Source organism: Salmo trutta, chromosome 2 (assembly GCF_901001165.1).
Source record: "Salmo trutta chromosome 2, fSalTru1.1, whole genome shotgun sequence".
Classification (NCBI taxonomy): domain Eukaryota; kingdom Metazoa; phylum Chordata; class Actinopteri; order Salmoniformes; family Salmonidae; genus Salmo; species Salmo trutta.
Genome location: NC_042958.1, coordinates 8,554,077 through 8,568,749, shown reverse-complemented (window position 1 = coordinate 8,568,749; position 14,673 = coordinate 8,554,077). Strand labels below are relative to the sequence as shown.

Below are 14,673 nucleotides of genomic sequence, written 5' to 3'. Positions count from 1 at the left end.
GTGTGTGTGTGTGTGTGTGTGTGTGTGTGTGTGTGTCTCTGTGTGTGTGTGTGTGTGTGTGTGTGTGTGTGTGTGTGTGTGTGTGTGTGTGTGTGTGTGTGTGTGTGTGTGTGTGTGTGTGTACGTGTGTGTGTGAATTTATTTAGAAAAAATATCCCAACTGTAAATATAACAAAGTGCCAAGTCTAGGACCAAAAGGCTGCTCAACAGCTTCTACCCCCAAGCCATAAGACTGCTGAACAATTCATAAAATCGCCACCTGACAATTTACATTGACCCCCGTCCATTTTATACACTGCTGCTACTCTCTGTTTGTTTGCTACCTGTGCATAGTCACTTCGCCCCCACCTACAAGTACAGATTACATCAACTAACCTGTATCCCTGCACACTGACTCGGTACCGGTACCCCCTGTTCATAGCCTCTTTATTGTTATTCTTAACTTTTTATTATTACTTTTTATTTTAGTCTACTTGGTAAATATTTTCTTCTTCTTGAACTGCACTGTTGGTTAAAGGCTTGTTAGTAAGCATTTCACGGAAAAGTCTACACTTTATTCGGCGCATGTGACAAATAAAGTTTGATTTGATTTGAACAAAGACAGTCTTAAATGCATTTGGAGGTATGACAGCTAAGCTGCTCTGAATAAACTAAAAAACATTTTGGCCTATTCTAGATAATTGGTGGACAAGACCGTTTAAATGCAATAGTTGCGTTAGAAGGGAGATACATCCGTTTAAGCCATATCCCATTGCAGATAATGAGCGTTGTAGGTTTACCCTGTAAAGCGTACTGCCTTGGTCGGGTCAATAATGTTGCCTTTTCCCTACCCGCAGCCTATGTTCATGTGTCATCCAGTGGTTCTCTCAGTCTCACGCGTGATTACCCGATTTAGTAGCATCATCATCTAAACAGACAATGCCGACCCACCCATCCCATCCATCCAGTCATGTTCAACCCCGGCAGCGTCCATGGTATGGTTCGATTGCCTCACCACCGCTGCTAGAAGCGCGCCCGCGCTGGCGTGCGACATGATTGGCCGCAGTCCCTGTCGGTCATTTTAGCATCCCCCTACCGCCCCTCCGCCCTGCATGTCTGTGGCGGCATCACAGAGCACAGACCGGCATATATGACATACCATAATTCGTGGGGTTTGTGGATGCATGCCAGAGCGAGCTAAAAGCAGATACTGAGATACCCTGGACAGCGCAGCTTCTGTCTCCTCTAGTCCACCTCTCTCTCTCCAGGGTAACGTGCCTCACAATCTCAACGCTATTTGACCTCCGCGGTACAAATTACAGGGCTTTTTACATCCAGCAAAAAGAGATGGTAAGCACACTACACATATAGGCTATACTGTTGGCATTTTGTATGGGCGTCAACTGATGTTTGACACAGGTGACAACACGTTCGAAGGGAGATACCTCTTGGGGAAATAACTCTGATTCGTGTGATTGTCTGAATTTTCATAGAATTATTGGAAGTCTTGTGTCAGACTTGAATTAGAGGCACTATCGGTGTTTTTATACTTGGGAAAGTTAAGTAAAAGCAAGGAATGTGCAACTGATGATGGTCAGGGTGATGGGAAAGTGCAAATTTCAAACTCAATAGTTAGCTACATATTTATTATGTCGGAATTGATTTTGTTCACTGCAGAAGGCTAAACAGAAATATATATTATCCTATATTGTAGCATGTTATTGCATGGTGCATATATCATATGTATTTTAATAATATTTGTATTACTATGTGCAGTGTGCACACTATGATAAAACCTAGTGCTGCGCTATTAACCAGAAATGTCGGTTATTTTTCGTTTTTAAACATCTAATTGACCAATGTAGATTCAATTATTTGAATCTCATTTCTTTCTTTTTTCCTGTGCACTCGTTGCATAGTTTCTCTTAGATCAAGCGAGAACTTTGCGATGTTTTAGGGAGTTGTAGTTTCTAATAGGCCAATATTCTACATAGTTTATTGCAGAAAACGTGGTAATTAACTACAATGATCATAATCCATTGTGTGCCTACTTATCTGGTCTGTGTTTCTTTTAGCCTGCTACATAAAAGAAACAAGAATGAGCCATCAAGAGGGATAGAGAGCAGTTGCATCGCAAGGTATCTCTACCTGAAAATACATGATCTAAGTGACTGATAGTTGGTACTCAGCAGTCATAAAAGCCTTATTTACTTTGAAGAACTACTAAAATAGTGATTTTGTCAAACAGCATAGGCAGCAGCTCTATAGAGATGAGATGATGAATTGGAATTAAGTAATAAAGTTATCAAATAAAAAAAAAAGTAATATACACAACAACTGAAATATTTTATTAAAGTAAAGTAATAAATTATGGCTAATAAGTAATAAGCAGTAATGGGCAGTCACTACCATGGGCCTTTTATTAATTGTTATATTCTGTGTTGTTACAGCATTCAACCCACATAATGCATAGTGCATTTATTAACAAAAATGTATAATCCAAACCGAAATCGAAACTGTCATTATTTTCTAAATAAATGAACTGAAACCGAACCGACCTCAAGAAGCACTAATCGCTCACCACCATTTAATACCTACAGTATTCAAACCTTTATTTTTTTCAACGTCTAAAGAGACGTTGTCTTTTTTACTTGGTCAATACCTGTCATGCTTGTTGGTCCCTTTTAGTAGAGTGCTTGTGTCAGCTAGAACCAATTCTGTTCTATAAAGAGGAAATCTGCAGTTGAAACAATAACAAAACAATCTCCCCACTACTGTTTCAGTAAAAAGCTGAGGGAGGGGCTGGAGAGATGTAACCTGTTAACGAACCCTGTTCAAACACAACAATACTTCCAATTCCATCTGAATGATTTATTGAACTTTGATCGTAAACAAGAGTCAGAGTTGCTTCAAAGATGCTGTCAGCCAGGAGCTGGGAAATCAGGAATTACAAAGCTGCTCTGGGCTATTAAGATGCACATAAACCCCACACAAAAATGATTCATTTTCCTCCAATCCCAGCTAATCCTAAACTCTGGCCCTTCTGGCTTGACCACCAATCTAGGTTTTTACCAATACCCTTCCCCATTTCATTATGAACTAACAAATGGGGCTAACGATAACCTTGTCAATGCCCATGGGGAAAATCTTAGAGGAACATTTTACTTTACTGTGCTTAGTATAGGGAGGGATACTGTGCTTAGTATAGGGAGGGATACTGTGCTTAGTATAGGGAGGGATACTGTGCTTAGTATAGGGAGGGATACTGTGCTTAGTATAGGGAGGGATACTGTGCTTAGTATAGGGAGGGATACTGTGCTTAGTATAGGGAGGGATACTGCGCTTAGTATAGGGAGGGATACTGTGCTTAGTATAGGGAGGGATACTGTGCTTAGTATAGGGAGGGATACTGTGCTAAGTATAGGGAGGGATACTGTGCTTAGTATAGGGAGGGATACTGTGCTTAGTATAGGGAGGGATACTGTGCTTAGTATAGGGAGGGATACTGTGCTTAGTATAGGGAGGGATACTGTGCTTAGTATAGGGAGGGATACTGTACTTAGTATAGGGAGGGATACTGTGCTTAGTATAGGGAGGGATACTGTACTTAGTATAGGGAGGGATACTGTGCTTAGTATAGGGAGGGATACTGTGCTTAGTATAGGGAGGGATACTGTGCTTAGTATAGGGAGGGATACTGTGCTTAGTATAGGGAGGGATACTGTGCTTAGTATAGGGAGGGATACTGTACTTAGTATAGGGAGGGATACTGTGCTTAGTATAGGGAGGGATACTGTGCTTAGTATAGGGAGGGATACTGTGCTTAGTATAGGGAGGGATACTGTGCTTAGTATAGGGAGGGATACTGTGCTTAGTATAGGGAGGGATACTGTGCTTAGTATAGGGAGGGATACTGTGCTTAGTATAGGGAGGGATACTGTACTTAGTATAGGGAGGGATACTGTGCTTAGTATAGGGAGGGATACTGTGCTTAGTATAGGGAGGGATACTGTGCTTAGTATAGGGAGGGATACTGTGCTTAGTATAGGGAGGGATACTGTGCTTAGTATAGGGAGGGATACTGTGCTTAGTATAGGGAGGGATACTGTACTTAGTATAGGGAGGGATACTGTGCTTAGTATAGGGAGGGATACTGTGCTTAGTATAGGGAGGGATACTGTGCTTAGTATAGGGAGGGATACTGTGCTTAGTATAGGGAGGGATACTGTACTTAGTATAGGGAGGGATACTGTGCTTAGTATAGGGAGGGATACTGTACTTAGTATAGGGAGGGATACTGTGCTTAGTATAGGGAGGGATACTGACAATCTGAACCAAAAGCTAGTTGTTCTAACTTTGAGTATCTGCTTGAAGCTAGGCCAGGTAAAAGAAAGACAAAGAGTAGACTAAAGACAGCCAGGTGACAAAGTAAATGATTGGGAAACAGCAGAGGATAGCAAGGTTTTATAACTAGAGGGTGATCAAATTAAAATCCTATATCTGTATTTGAATAAAATATATTTGTTTTTTTCCCATAATGCTCAAAAGTGCTTGCAGAACTGTGATATAGCTTATCAACAATATGAAAGATGGTTATCCATAGCAACTAAAATCAATATTTCCATGATTTGTATGTGCTCTGGCTGTCATTGCTGGCTTTCTAACTAAGTAGCCAGCCCTGTATGTCTGTCTGTTGGCCCATAGACCTAAGGGATAGTTTTAACTCTCAGCTCAGTTTAATGAGATAAGGGACACTAAGCGCCCCTGGACATGTACAGGACAGGAGATGCCAATATGGTGGCACCAAAGAGCTGAGGACAGGTCACAAACTGTGTTTGTCTCCTCTGCGTCAGAAACCCAACACCCCATAGCGTATCAGGTTTGGTCTGTGTCGGCCCATCTCCTAAAGAAGGTGGAGGTAGACTGAAATGTCAATATGGCCCCTACCGCTTGTTCCCCCCAGGTTGCCCTTCCGACATTTGTTACTGCAGACCGCGGTGGCCTGGATCAATAAACAGTAAAGCTCTTGGAAATGGGGGACAAATAGAGGAGAGGCATTTCCCCTAGTGACCTTTTCTCCAGTGTCCCAGTGAGAGAGAGATGGAGAGAGAACGAGAAAGAGAGAGAAAGAGAGAGAAAGAGAAAGACAGAGAGAGAGATAGAGGTAGGGATCAAAGAGCAACACACCACTCCCTGACATTATGTATAGGATACAGGTTACTGTGACTCGACAAATATTGTGTTGGCTGACCAAGTAACATATACAGTATGAACATAAGCCACTACAACTTCCAACACCTTGCTTACCATAGGCTGCAGCAAAGGCATTTTGCCAGAGACAATAATCTTTGTAAGAAATAGTCAATTTTACATTTAGCAGACACTGTTATCCAGAGTGACTTACAGGAGCAATTAGGGTTAAGTGCCTTGCTCAAGGACACATCAACAGATTATTACCCCACTTAGTCTGCTCTGGGATTCAAACCAGCAACCTTTTGGTTACTGGCCCAATGCTCTTAACACGCTTAACCGCCAGGCTACCTGTCACCCTAATTTTGGCAATTGCTTAATAATAGATAGGATTTATTAAGTGCTTTTCTAAAACCCAAAGAAACTTCGTCATTGAATCTGATATACAGTGAGGGAAAAAAATATTTGATCCCCTGCTGATTTTGTACGTTTGCCCACTGACAAATAAATGATCAGTTTATAATTTTAATGGTAGGTTTTTTTGAACAGTGAGAGACAGAATAACAACAAAAAAATCCAGAAAAACGCATATCAAAAATGTTATAAAATGATTTTGCATTTTAATGAGGGAAATAAGTATTTGACCCCCTCTCAATCAGAAAGATTTCTGGCTCCCAGGTGTCTTTATACAGGTAACGAGCTGAGATTAGGAGCACACTCTTAAAGGGAGTGCTCCTAATCTCAGTTTGTTACCTGTATAAAAGACACCTGTCCACAGAAGCAATCAATCAATCAGATTCCAAACTCTCCACCATGGCCAAGACCAAAGAGCTCTCCAAGGATGTCAGGGAAAAGATTGTAGACCTACACAAGGCTGGAATTTGCTACAAGACCATCGCCAAGCAGCTTGGTGAGAAGGTGACAACAGTTGGTGCGATTATTCGCAAATGGAAGAAACACAAAAGAACTGTCAATCTCCCTCGGCCTGGGGCTCCATGCAAGATCTCACCTCGTGGAGTTGCAATGATCATGAGAACGGTGAGGAATTAGCCCAGAACTACACGGGAGGATCTTGTCAATGATCTCAAGGCAGCTGGGACCATAGTCACCAAGAAAACAATTGGTAACACTCTACGCTGTGAAGGACTGAAATCCTGCAGCGCCCGTAAGGTCCCCCTGCTCAAGAAAGCACATATACATGCCCGTCTGAAGTTTGCCAATGAACATCTGAATGATTCAGAGGACAACTGGGTGAAAGTGTTGTGGTCAGATGAGACCAAAATGGAGCTCTTTGGCATCAACTCAACTCGCTGTGTTTGGAGGAGGAGGAATGCTGCCTATGACCCCAAGAACACCATCCCCACCGTCAAACATGGAGGTGGAAACATTATGCTTTGGGGGTGTTTTTCTGCTAAGGGGACAGGACAACTTCACCGCATCAAAGGGACGATGGACGGGGCCATGTACTGTCAAATCTTGGGTGAGAACCTCCTTCCCTCAGCCAGGGCATTGAAAATGGGTTGTGGATGGGTATTCCAGCATGGCAATGACCCAAAACACACGGCCAAGGCAACAAAGGAGTGGCTCAAGAAGAAGCACATTAAGGTCCTGGAGTGGCCTAGCCAGTCCCCAGACCTTAATCCCATAGAAAATCTGTGGAGGGAGCTGAAGGTTCGAGTTGCCAAACGTCAGCCTCGAAACCTTAATGACTTGAAGATCTGCAAAGAGGAGTGGGACAAAATCCCTCCTGAGATGTGTGCAAACCTGGTGGCCAACTACAAGAAACATCTGACCTCTGTGATTGCCAACAAGGGTTTTGCCACCAAGTACTAAGTCATGTTTTGCAGAGGGGTCAAATACTTATTTCCCTCATTAAAATGCAAATCAATTTATACAATTTTTGACATGTGTTTTTCTGGATTTTTTTGTTGTTATTCTGTCTCTCACCGTTCAAATAAACCTACCATTAAAATTATAGACTGATAATTTCTTTGTCAGTGTGCAAACGAACAAAATCAGCAGGGGATGAAATACTTTTTCCCCTCACTGTAGACCACTTTTGTGCTGTTTTTTGATGCATTTGAGGACCTTGTTTTATTTGTAATTCACTGCATAATTGCATCTAAAATCCGACTGTTTACATGAAAAGTGGCTCTATAATGTGATAAATGAGCGCTATAATGTGATGTACATTATTTTGTTAAATGTGCGCTATAATGTGATAAATAGGCTCTATAATGTGATTAATGGACTCTATAATGTGATAACTGAGCTATATAATGTGATAAATGAGCTCTATAATGTGATACATGGGCTCTATAATGTGATTAATGGGCTCTATAGTGTGATAAATGGGCTCTATAATGTGATTAATGGGATCTATAATGTGATAAATTAGCTCTATAATGTGATAAATGAGCTCTATAATGTGATAAATGTGCTCTATAATGTGATGTTGTCACGCCCTGACCGTAGAGATCCTTATTATTTTCTATGTTTGGTTAGGTCAGGGTGTGACTCGGGTGGGGAAGTCTATGTTTTCTGTTTCTTTGTTTTTGGGCCAGTGTGGTTCCCAATCAGAGGCAGCTGTCTATCGTTGTCTCTGACTGGGAATCATACTTAGGCAGCCTGTTTTCCACCTGTGTTTGTGGGAGGTTATTTTCTGTTTAGCATTCTGTGCCTGACAGAACTGTGCGCTTTCGTTTTTTCACCGTTTGGTATTTTGTTTGAGTGTGTTGTAAAATAAATTATCATGAACATTTACCACGCTGCACCTTGGTCCACTTGTCCTAACGAGAGCCGTTACAGAACCTCCCACCAAAAAACGGACCAAGCAGCGTGGCCAGGATAGTTGGACATGGGAGGAGATCCTGGACGGCAAAGGGCCCTGGACGCAGATTGGGGAGTATAGCCGTCCAAGGGAGGAGATAGAGGCAGCAAGAGAGGAACGGCGACGATACGAGGAATTAGCACGGCAACGACGGAAGCCCGAGAGGCAGTTCCCCAAAACATTTTTGGGGGGTCACACGGAGAGATTAGCAGAGTCAGGTTTTAGACCTCAGCCAAATCCCCGTGCTTACCATAGGGAGCGTGTGACCAGTCAGGCACCGTGTTATGCGATGATGCGCACGGTATCCCCAGTGCGCATTCACAGCCCGGTGCGCTCGTTGCCGGCTCCCCGCATTTGCCGGGCTAAAGTGAGCATTCAGCCAGGACGGGTTGTGCTGGCTCAGCGCTCCTGGTCTCCAGTACGCATCCTCGGTCCAGTATATCCTGCACCAGCTCTACGCACTGTGTCGCCAGTGCGCCTTCACAGTCCAGTTCGTCCTGTGCCAGCGCCCCGCACTTGCCGGGCTAAAGTGAGCATCCAGCCAGGACGGGTTGTGCCAGCTCTACACTCCAGACCTCCAGTGCGACTCCATGGCCCAGTATATCCTGTGCCAGCTCCACGCACCTAGTCTCTAGTGCGTCTCTCCAGCCTGGTACGCCCTGTACCTGCTCCACGCACCAGGCTGCCAATATGTCTCCTCAGTCCGGTGAGACCTGTTCTGGCTCCACGTACGAAGCCTCCAGTGATGATCCATGGCCCGAGGCCTCCAGTGATGATTCATGGCACGAAGCCTCCAGTGATGATCCATGGCCCGGAGCCTGTTGTGATGATCCATGGCATGAATCCTCCATAGATAATCCATGGCCCGGAGCCTGTAGTGATCATCCATGGTCCGAAGCCTCCAGTGATAAGCCATGGCACGAAGCCTCCAGTGATAATCCATGGCCCGGAGCCTCCAGTGATAATCCATGGCCCGGAGCCTCCAGTGATGATCCATGGCACGGAGCCTCCAGTGATGATCCATGGCGCGGAGCTTGTAGAGAAGATCCATGGCGCGGAGCCTGCAGCGACGGTCCCCGGTCCGGAGCCTCCAGCGACGGTCCCCGGTCCGGAGCCTCCAGCGACGGTCCCCGGTCCGGAGCCTCCAGCGACGTCTCCGTTCCGGAGCCTCCAGCGACTGTCCCCGGTCCGGAGCCTCCTGCGACTGTCCCCGGTCCGGAGCCTCCAGCGACGGTCCGCGGTCCGGAGCCTCCAGCGACGGTCCGCGGTCCGGAGTCTCCAGCGACGGTCCGCGGTCCGGAGCCTCCAGCGACGGTCGGCGGTCCGGAGCCTCTAGCGACGGTCGGCGATCCGGAGCCTCCAGCGGGGGTTCCCAGTCCAGAGCTTCCGGCGATGATCTACGGTCCGGTTCCTCCGGCAACGATCCAGGGTCCGATCCAGCCCCAAGCGGAGGGGGATCTGCGTCCCGCACCGGAGCCTCCACCAAGAGGAGATGCCCACCCGGATCCTCCCCTATGGGTTCAGGTTTGCGGCCGGAGTCTGCACCTTTGGGGGGGGGGTACTGTCACGCCCTGACCATAGAGATCTTTATTATTCTCTATGTTTGGTTAGGTCAGGGTGTGACTCAGGTGGGGAAGTCTATGTTTTCTGTTTCTTTGTTTTTGGGACGAGGGTGGTTCCCAATCAGAGGCAGCTGTCTATCGTTGTCTCTCATTGGGAATCATACTTAGGCAGCCTGTTTTCCATCTGTGTTTGTGGGAGGTTATTTTCTGTTTAGCATTCTGTGCCTTACAGAACTGTGCGCTTTCGTTTTTTTGCCTTTTGTTATTTTGTTTGAGTGTGTTGTGAAATAAATTATCATGAACATTTACCACGCTGCACCTTGGTCCACTTCTCCTTCTAACGAGAGCCGTTACAGATGTACATTATTTTGTTAAATGGGCTCTATAGTGTGATAAATGGGCTCTATAATGTGATAAATGTGCTCTGTAATGTGATAAATGTGCTCTGTAATGTGATAAATGGGCTCTATAATGTGATTAATGGGCTCTGTAAGGTGATAAATGGGCTCTATAATGTGATTAATGGGTTCTATAATGTGATTAATGGGCTCTGTAAGGTGATAAATGGGCTCTATAATGTGATTAATGGGCTCTATAATGTGATTAATGGGCTCTGTAAGGTGATAAATGGGCTCTATAATGTGATAAATGGGCTCTATAATGTGATTAATGGGCTCTATAATGTGATTAATGGGCTCTATAATGTGATAAATGGGCTCCATAATGTGATTAATGGGCTCTATAATGTGATAAATGGGCTCTATAATGTGATTAATGGGCTCTATAATGTGATTAATGGGCTCTATAATGTGATAAATGGGCTCCATAATGTGATGTACATTATTTTGATAAATGCCATACAAATGCCATATAAATGCCGTACGGTGACACACAGACACATTTATTGCAAGTGACTTCTCTTCTTTTTTTTAAACTTTCAGAACCATTTACAAAGTTTGGACGAGCGGTTAAACAAGCTTTTTTACTTCCTGTTTGAAGACAGAGGTATGTATTTTCCAATTGAAGACTGCAATGGTTGTTAAAACTACAAATGTGGTTGTCAAAACTACAAATATGTCTGCTCAGACTACAGAGTAGCATCAGCTGATGTGTGACTGACATTACAGAGTCCTTCAAAGCTCACCTCACTCAGGAGAGTAGCGGTCTAGGTACACGTCGCTGTATGTGATCAGATTGACCCATCTGAATACTACAAATTCCCACAGCTTTGCCATATCCCCTTGTTAATTCACTTTCAACACATTTTACAGTACTTAGGCTTTATACCCGTGTTATTAAGGTGTAATAACCTATGTAATAACTCTGTAATAGAGTAGTAAATAGCCAGTTATGGTGTACACATGTTTTATATAAGCCTACTATGTGAATACCTATACACACATACCTGGTCCAAGGTAAGTTATGCTAGAATTGTTGCCTTGAGGTTGTGATAGAAAGTCATGTCTTAGGGAATTACTTTTATATGGAATTTTTGCGAATAAATTAGTCAACAGTTATCTTAGTTATCTTTTGGTATTATTGATGATTGATATTATTGATTATTGATGTTATTGATTATTGATATTGTACTACACTGTTGAGAGAGATTGCAAGTAAGCATTTCACTGCACTGTTTATACCTGCTGTGAACTGTGGACATGACGAATACAATTTGATTTGTATTTAGTACATAAACCATATAGGCTACGACAAGGATTTGTAATCGTATGAAAATCATAAACAACATACTATATATTTTTCAAATCAGTTCAAACAGAGTGCAATGTTAGATCTTATTGCCTATGACAGGTTGAACAGTAATGGCTTGAATAATGGAATGGCATGATGATCCCAGCACTGATTGTTCACTGTGTTCTCCCCCCCTCTCCACTTAGACTCCAGGGTACGAGGATGGCTTCTGTTGGACTCATATCTCCCCACCCTCTCCCTCACCATCCTTTACCTCCTCTCAGTATACCTGGGATCAAAATACATGAGGAACAGGCCAGCATACTCACTCAAGGGTGTCTTACAAGTGTACAACTTCTCTGTGACCATGCTCTCCCTGTACATGTTGGTTGAGGTAAGTTGTTCTAAGACAAACCTCAGAGGTCAGAGAGATGTCTGAGTCGGGGATGTGAGTGCCTTTATTCCCTGGCTCGTGTTCATTAGGCATCAAACGGAAGAAACAGACGGACAGGGAGAGACAACCTTGATTTCTCCAATAAGAATTGTATATTTTCATTTTCTGTTGCAAAACATTTTGAAACGTTTTCCGTTGCGTACCCTAATGAACACAACCCTGGGAAAGGGCATCTGTACATGGAGTGTGTGTTTGTGACAGTACAGTAGGTGTAAAGAGTGTGTGTTTGTGACAGTACAGTAGGTGTAAAGAGTGTGTGTTTGTGACAGTACAGTAGGTGTAAAGAGTGTGTGTTTGTGACAGTACAGTAGGTGTAAAGAGTGTGTGTTTGTGACAGTACAGTAGGTGTAAAGAGTGTGTGTTAGTGACAGTACAGTAGGTGTAAAGAGTGTGTGTTAGTGACAGTACAGTAGGTGTAAAGAGTGTGTGTTTGTGACAGTACAGTAGGTGTAAAGAGTGTGTGTTTGTGACAGTACAGTAGGTGTAAAGAGTGTGTGTTAGTGACAGTACAGTAGGTGTAAAGAGCATTACTCTGTCAGACAAGTCAGAAGGCATCTGTCCTAGTAACATCCTAGTTTTACACATCTTTATTAGTAACATCCTAGTTTTATATATCTGTATTAGTAACATCCTAGTTTTATACATCTGTATTAGTAACATCCTAGTTTTATACATCTGTATTAGTAACATCCTAGTTTTATACATCTGTATTAGTAACACCCTAGTTTTATACAGCGGATCAAAAGTGATAAATTATTCATGTGAAAAAATATATGATGCCTCAAAGTGATGTTCTTTTACCCCTCCCAGGTGTTTGTGAGTGTGTGTGTACATATCTACAGTTGAAGTCAGAAGTTTACATACACTTGGGTTGGAGTCATTAAAACTCGTTTTGCAACCACTCCACAAATTTCTTGTTAACAAACTATAGTTTTGGCAAGTCGGTTAGGACATTTACTTTGTGCATGACTGTCACGGTTGTCGAAAGGAGAAGCGGACCAAAGTGTAGCGTGTGTGTCGTTCCACATTTTATTTACACTGTGAAAATATGCAATACATAAACTAAAGAACAAAACAACAAACCGTGACGCAGAGTTGAAACATACACTACTCAAAAAACAATCTCCCACAAACCCAGGTGGAAACAACCCCTACTTAAGTATGATCTCCAATTAGAGACAACGAGGACCAGCTGCCTCTAATTGGAGATCATCCCAAACAAAACCCCAACATAGAAATACAAAAATAGAACCTGACAACATAGAAATAGAAAACATAGGGGGAAAAACCCTGTCACGCCCTGACCTACTCTACCATAGAAAATAACCTCTTTCTATGGTCAGGACGTGACAATGACACAAGTCATTTTTCCAACAATTGTTTACAGACAGATTATTTCACTTATAATTCACTGTATCCCAATTCCAGTGGGTCAGAAGTTTACGTACACTAAGTGAACTGTGCCTTTAAACAGCTTGGAAAATTCCAGAAAATGATGTCATGGCTTTAGAAGCTTCTGATAGGCTAATTGACATAATTTGAGTCAATTGGAGGTGTACCTGTGGATGTATTCCAAGGCCTACCTTCAAACTCAGTGCCTCTTTGCTTGACATCATTGGAAAAGCAAAAGAAATCAGCCAAGACCTCAGAAAAAAATTGTAGACCTCCACAAGTCTGGTTCGTCCTTGGGAGCAATTTCCAAACACCTGACGGTGTCACATTCATCTGTACAAACAATAGTATGCAAGTATAAACACCATGGGACCAGGCAGCCATCATACCGCTCAGGAAGAAGACGCATTCTGTCTCCTAGAGATGAACTCACTTTGGTGCGAGAAGTGCAAATCAATCCCAGAACAACAGCAAAGGACCTTGTGAAGATGCTGGAGGAAACAGGTACGAAAGTGTCTATATCCACAGTAAAACGAGTCCCAGACCTGGACTAAATCATCTGCCAACTCCTGGACAGTCTGTGGTGCAACGTGGCGTTGGTGGATGGAGCGAGACATGATGTCCCAGATGTGCTCAATTGGATTCAGGTCTGGGCCAGTCCATAGCATCAATGCCTTCCTCTTGCAGGAACTGCTGACACACTCCAGCCACATAAGGTCTATCATTGTCTTGCATTAGGAGGAACCCAGGGCCAACCGCACCAGCATATGGTCTCACAAGAGGTCTGAGGATGTCATCTCGGTACCTAATGGCAGTCAGGCTACCTCTGGCGAGCACATGGAGGGCTGTGCAGCCCCCCAAAGAAATGCCACCCCACACCATGACTGACCCACCGCCAAACCGGTCATGCTGGAGGATGTTACAGGCAGCAGAACGTTCTCCACGGCGTCTCTAGACTCTGTCACGTCTGTCACGTGCTCAGTGTGAACCTGCTTTCATCTGTGAAGAGCACAGGGCGCCAGTGGCGAATTTGCCAATCTTGGTGTTCTCTGGCAAATGCCAAACGTCCTGCACGGTGTTGAGCTGTAAGCACAACCCCCACCTGTGGACGTCGGGCCCTCATACCACCCTCATGGAGTCTGTTTCTGACCGTTTGAGCAGACACATGCACATTTGTGGCCTGCTGGAGGTCATTTTGCAGGGCTCTGGCAGGGCTCCTCCTGCTCCTCCTTGCACAAAGGCGGAGGTAGCGGTCCTGCTGCTGGGTTGTTGCCCTCCTACGGCCTCCTCCACGTCTCCTGATGTACTGGCCTGTCTCCTGGTAGCGCCTCCATGCTCTGGACACTACGCTGACACAGCAAACCTTCTTGCCACAGCTCGCATTGATGTGCCATCCTGGATGAGCTGCACTACCTGATCCACTTGTGTGGGTTGCAGACTCCGTCTCATGCTACCACTAGAGTGAAAGCACCGCCAGCATTCAAAAGTGACCAAAACATCAGCCAGGAAGCATAGGAACTGAGAAGTGGTCTGTGGTCCCCACCTGCAGAACCACTCCTTTATTGGGGGTGTCTTGC

At 44.1% G+C, this 14,673-nt stretch overlaps 1 protein-coding gene across 1 annotated transcript in view; it reads left to right on the top strand.

Moving 5' to 3' along the window:
• Nucleotides 1-1,106: 1,106 nt before the first annotated feature.
• The window catches only part of elovl2 (ELOVL fatty acid elongase 2), a 20,414-nt gene continuing 6,847 nt past the window's right edge, over nt 1,107-14,673 (top strand). Inside the window, exons 1-3 of the mRNA XM_029692851.1 lie at nt 1,107-1,329; nt 10,503-10,566; nt 11,457-11,644. Coding sequence (XP_029548711.1) covers nt 1,327-1,329; nt 10,503-10,566; nt 11,457-11,644 — 255 coding nt within the window. The 5' untranslated portion in view covers nt 1,107-1,326. The remainder of the gene's footprint in view (nt 1,330-10,502; nt 10,567-11,456; nt 11,645-14,673) is intronic.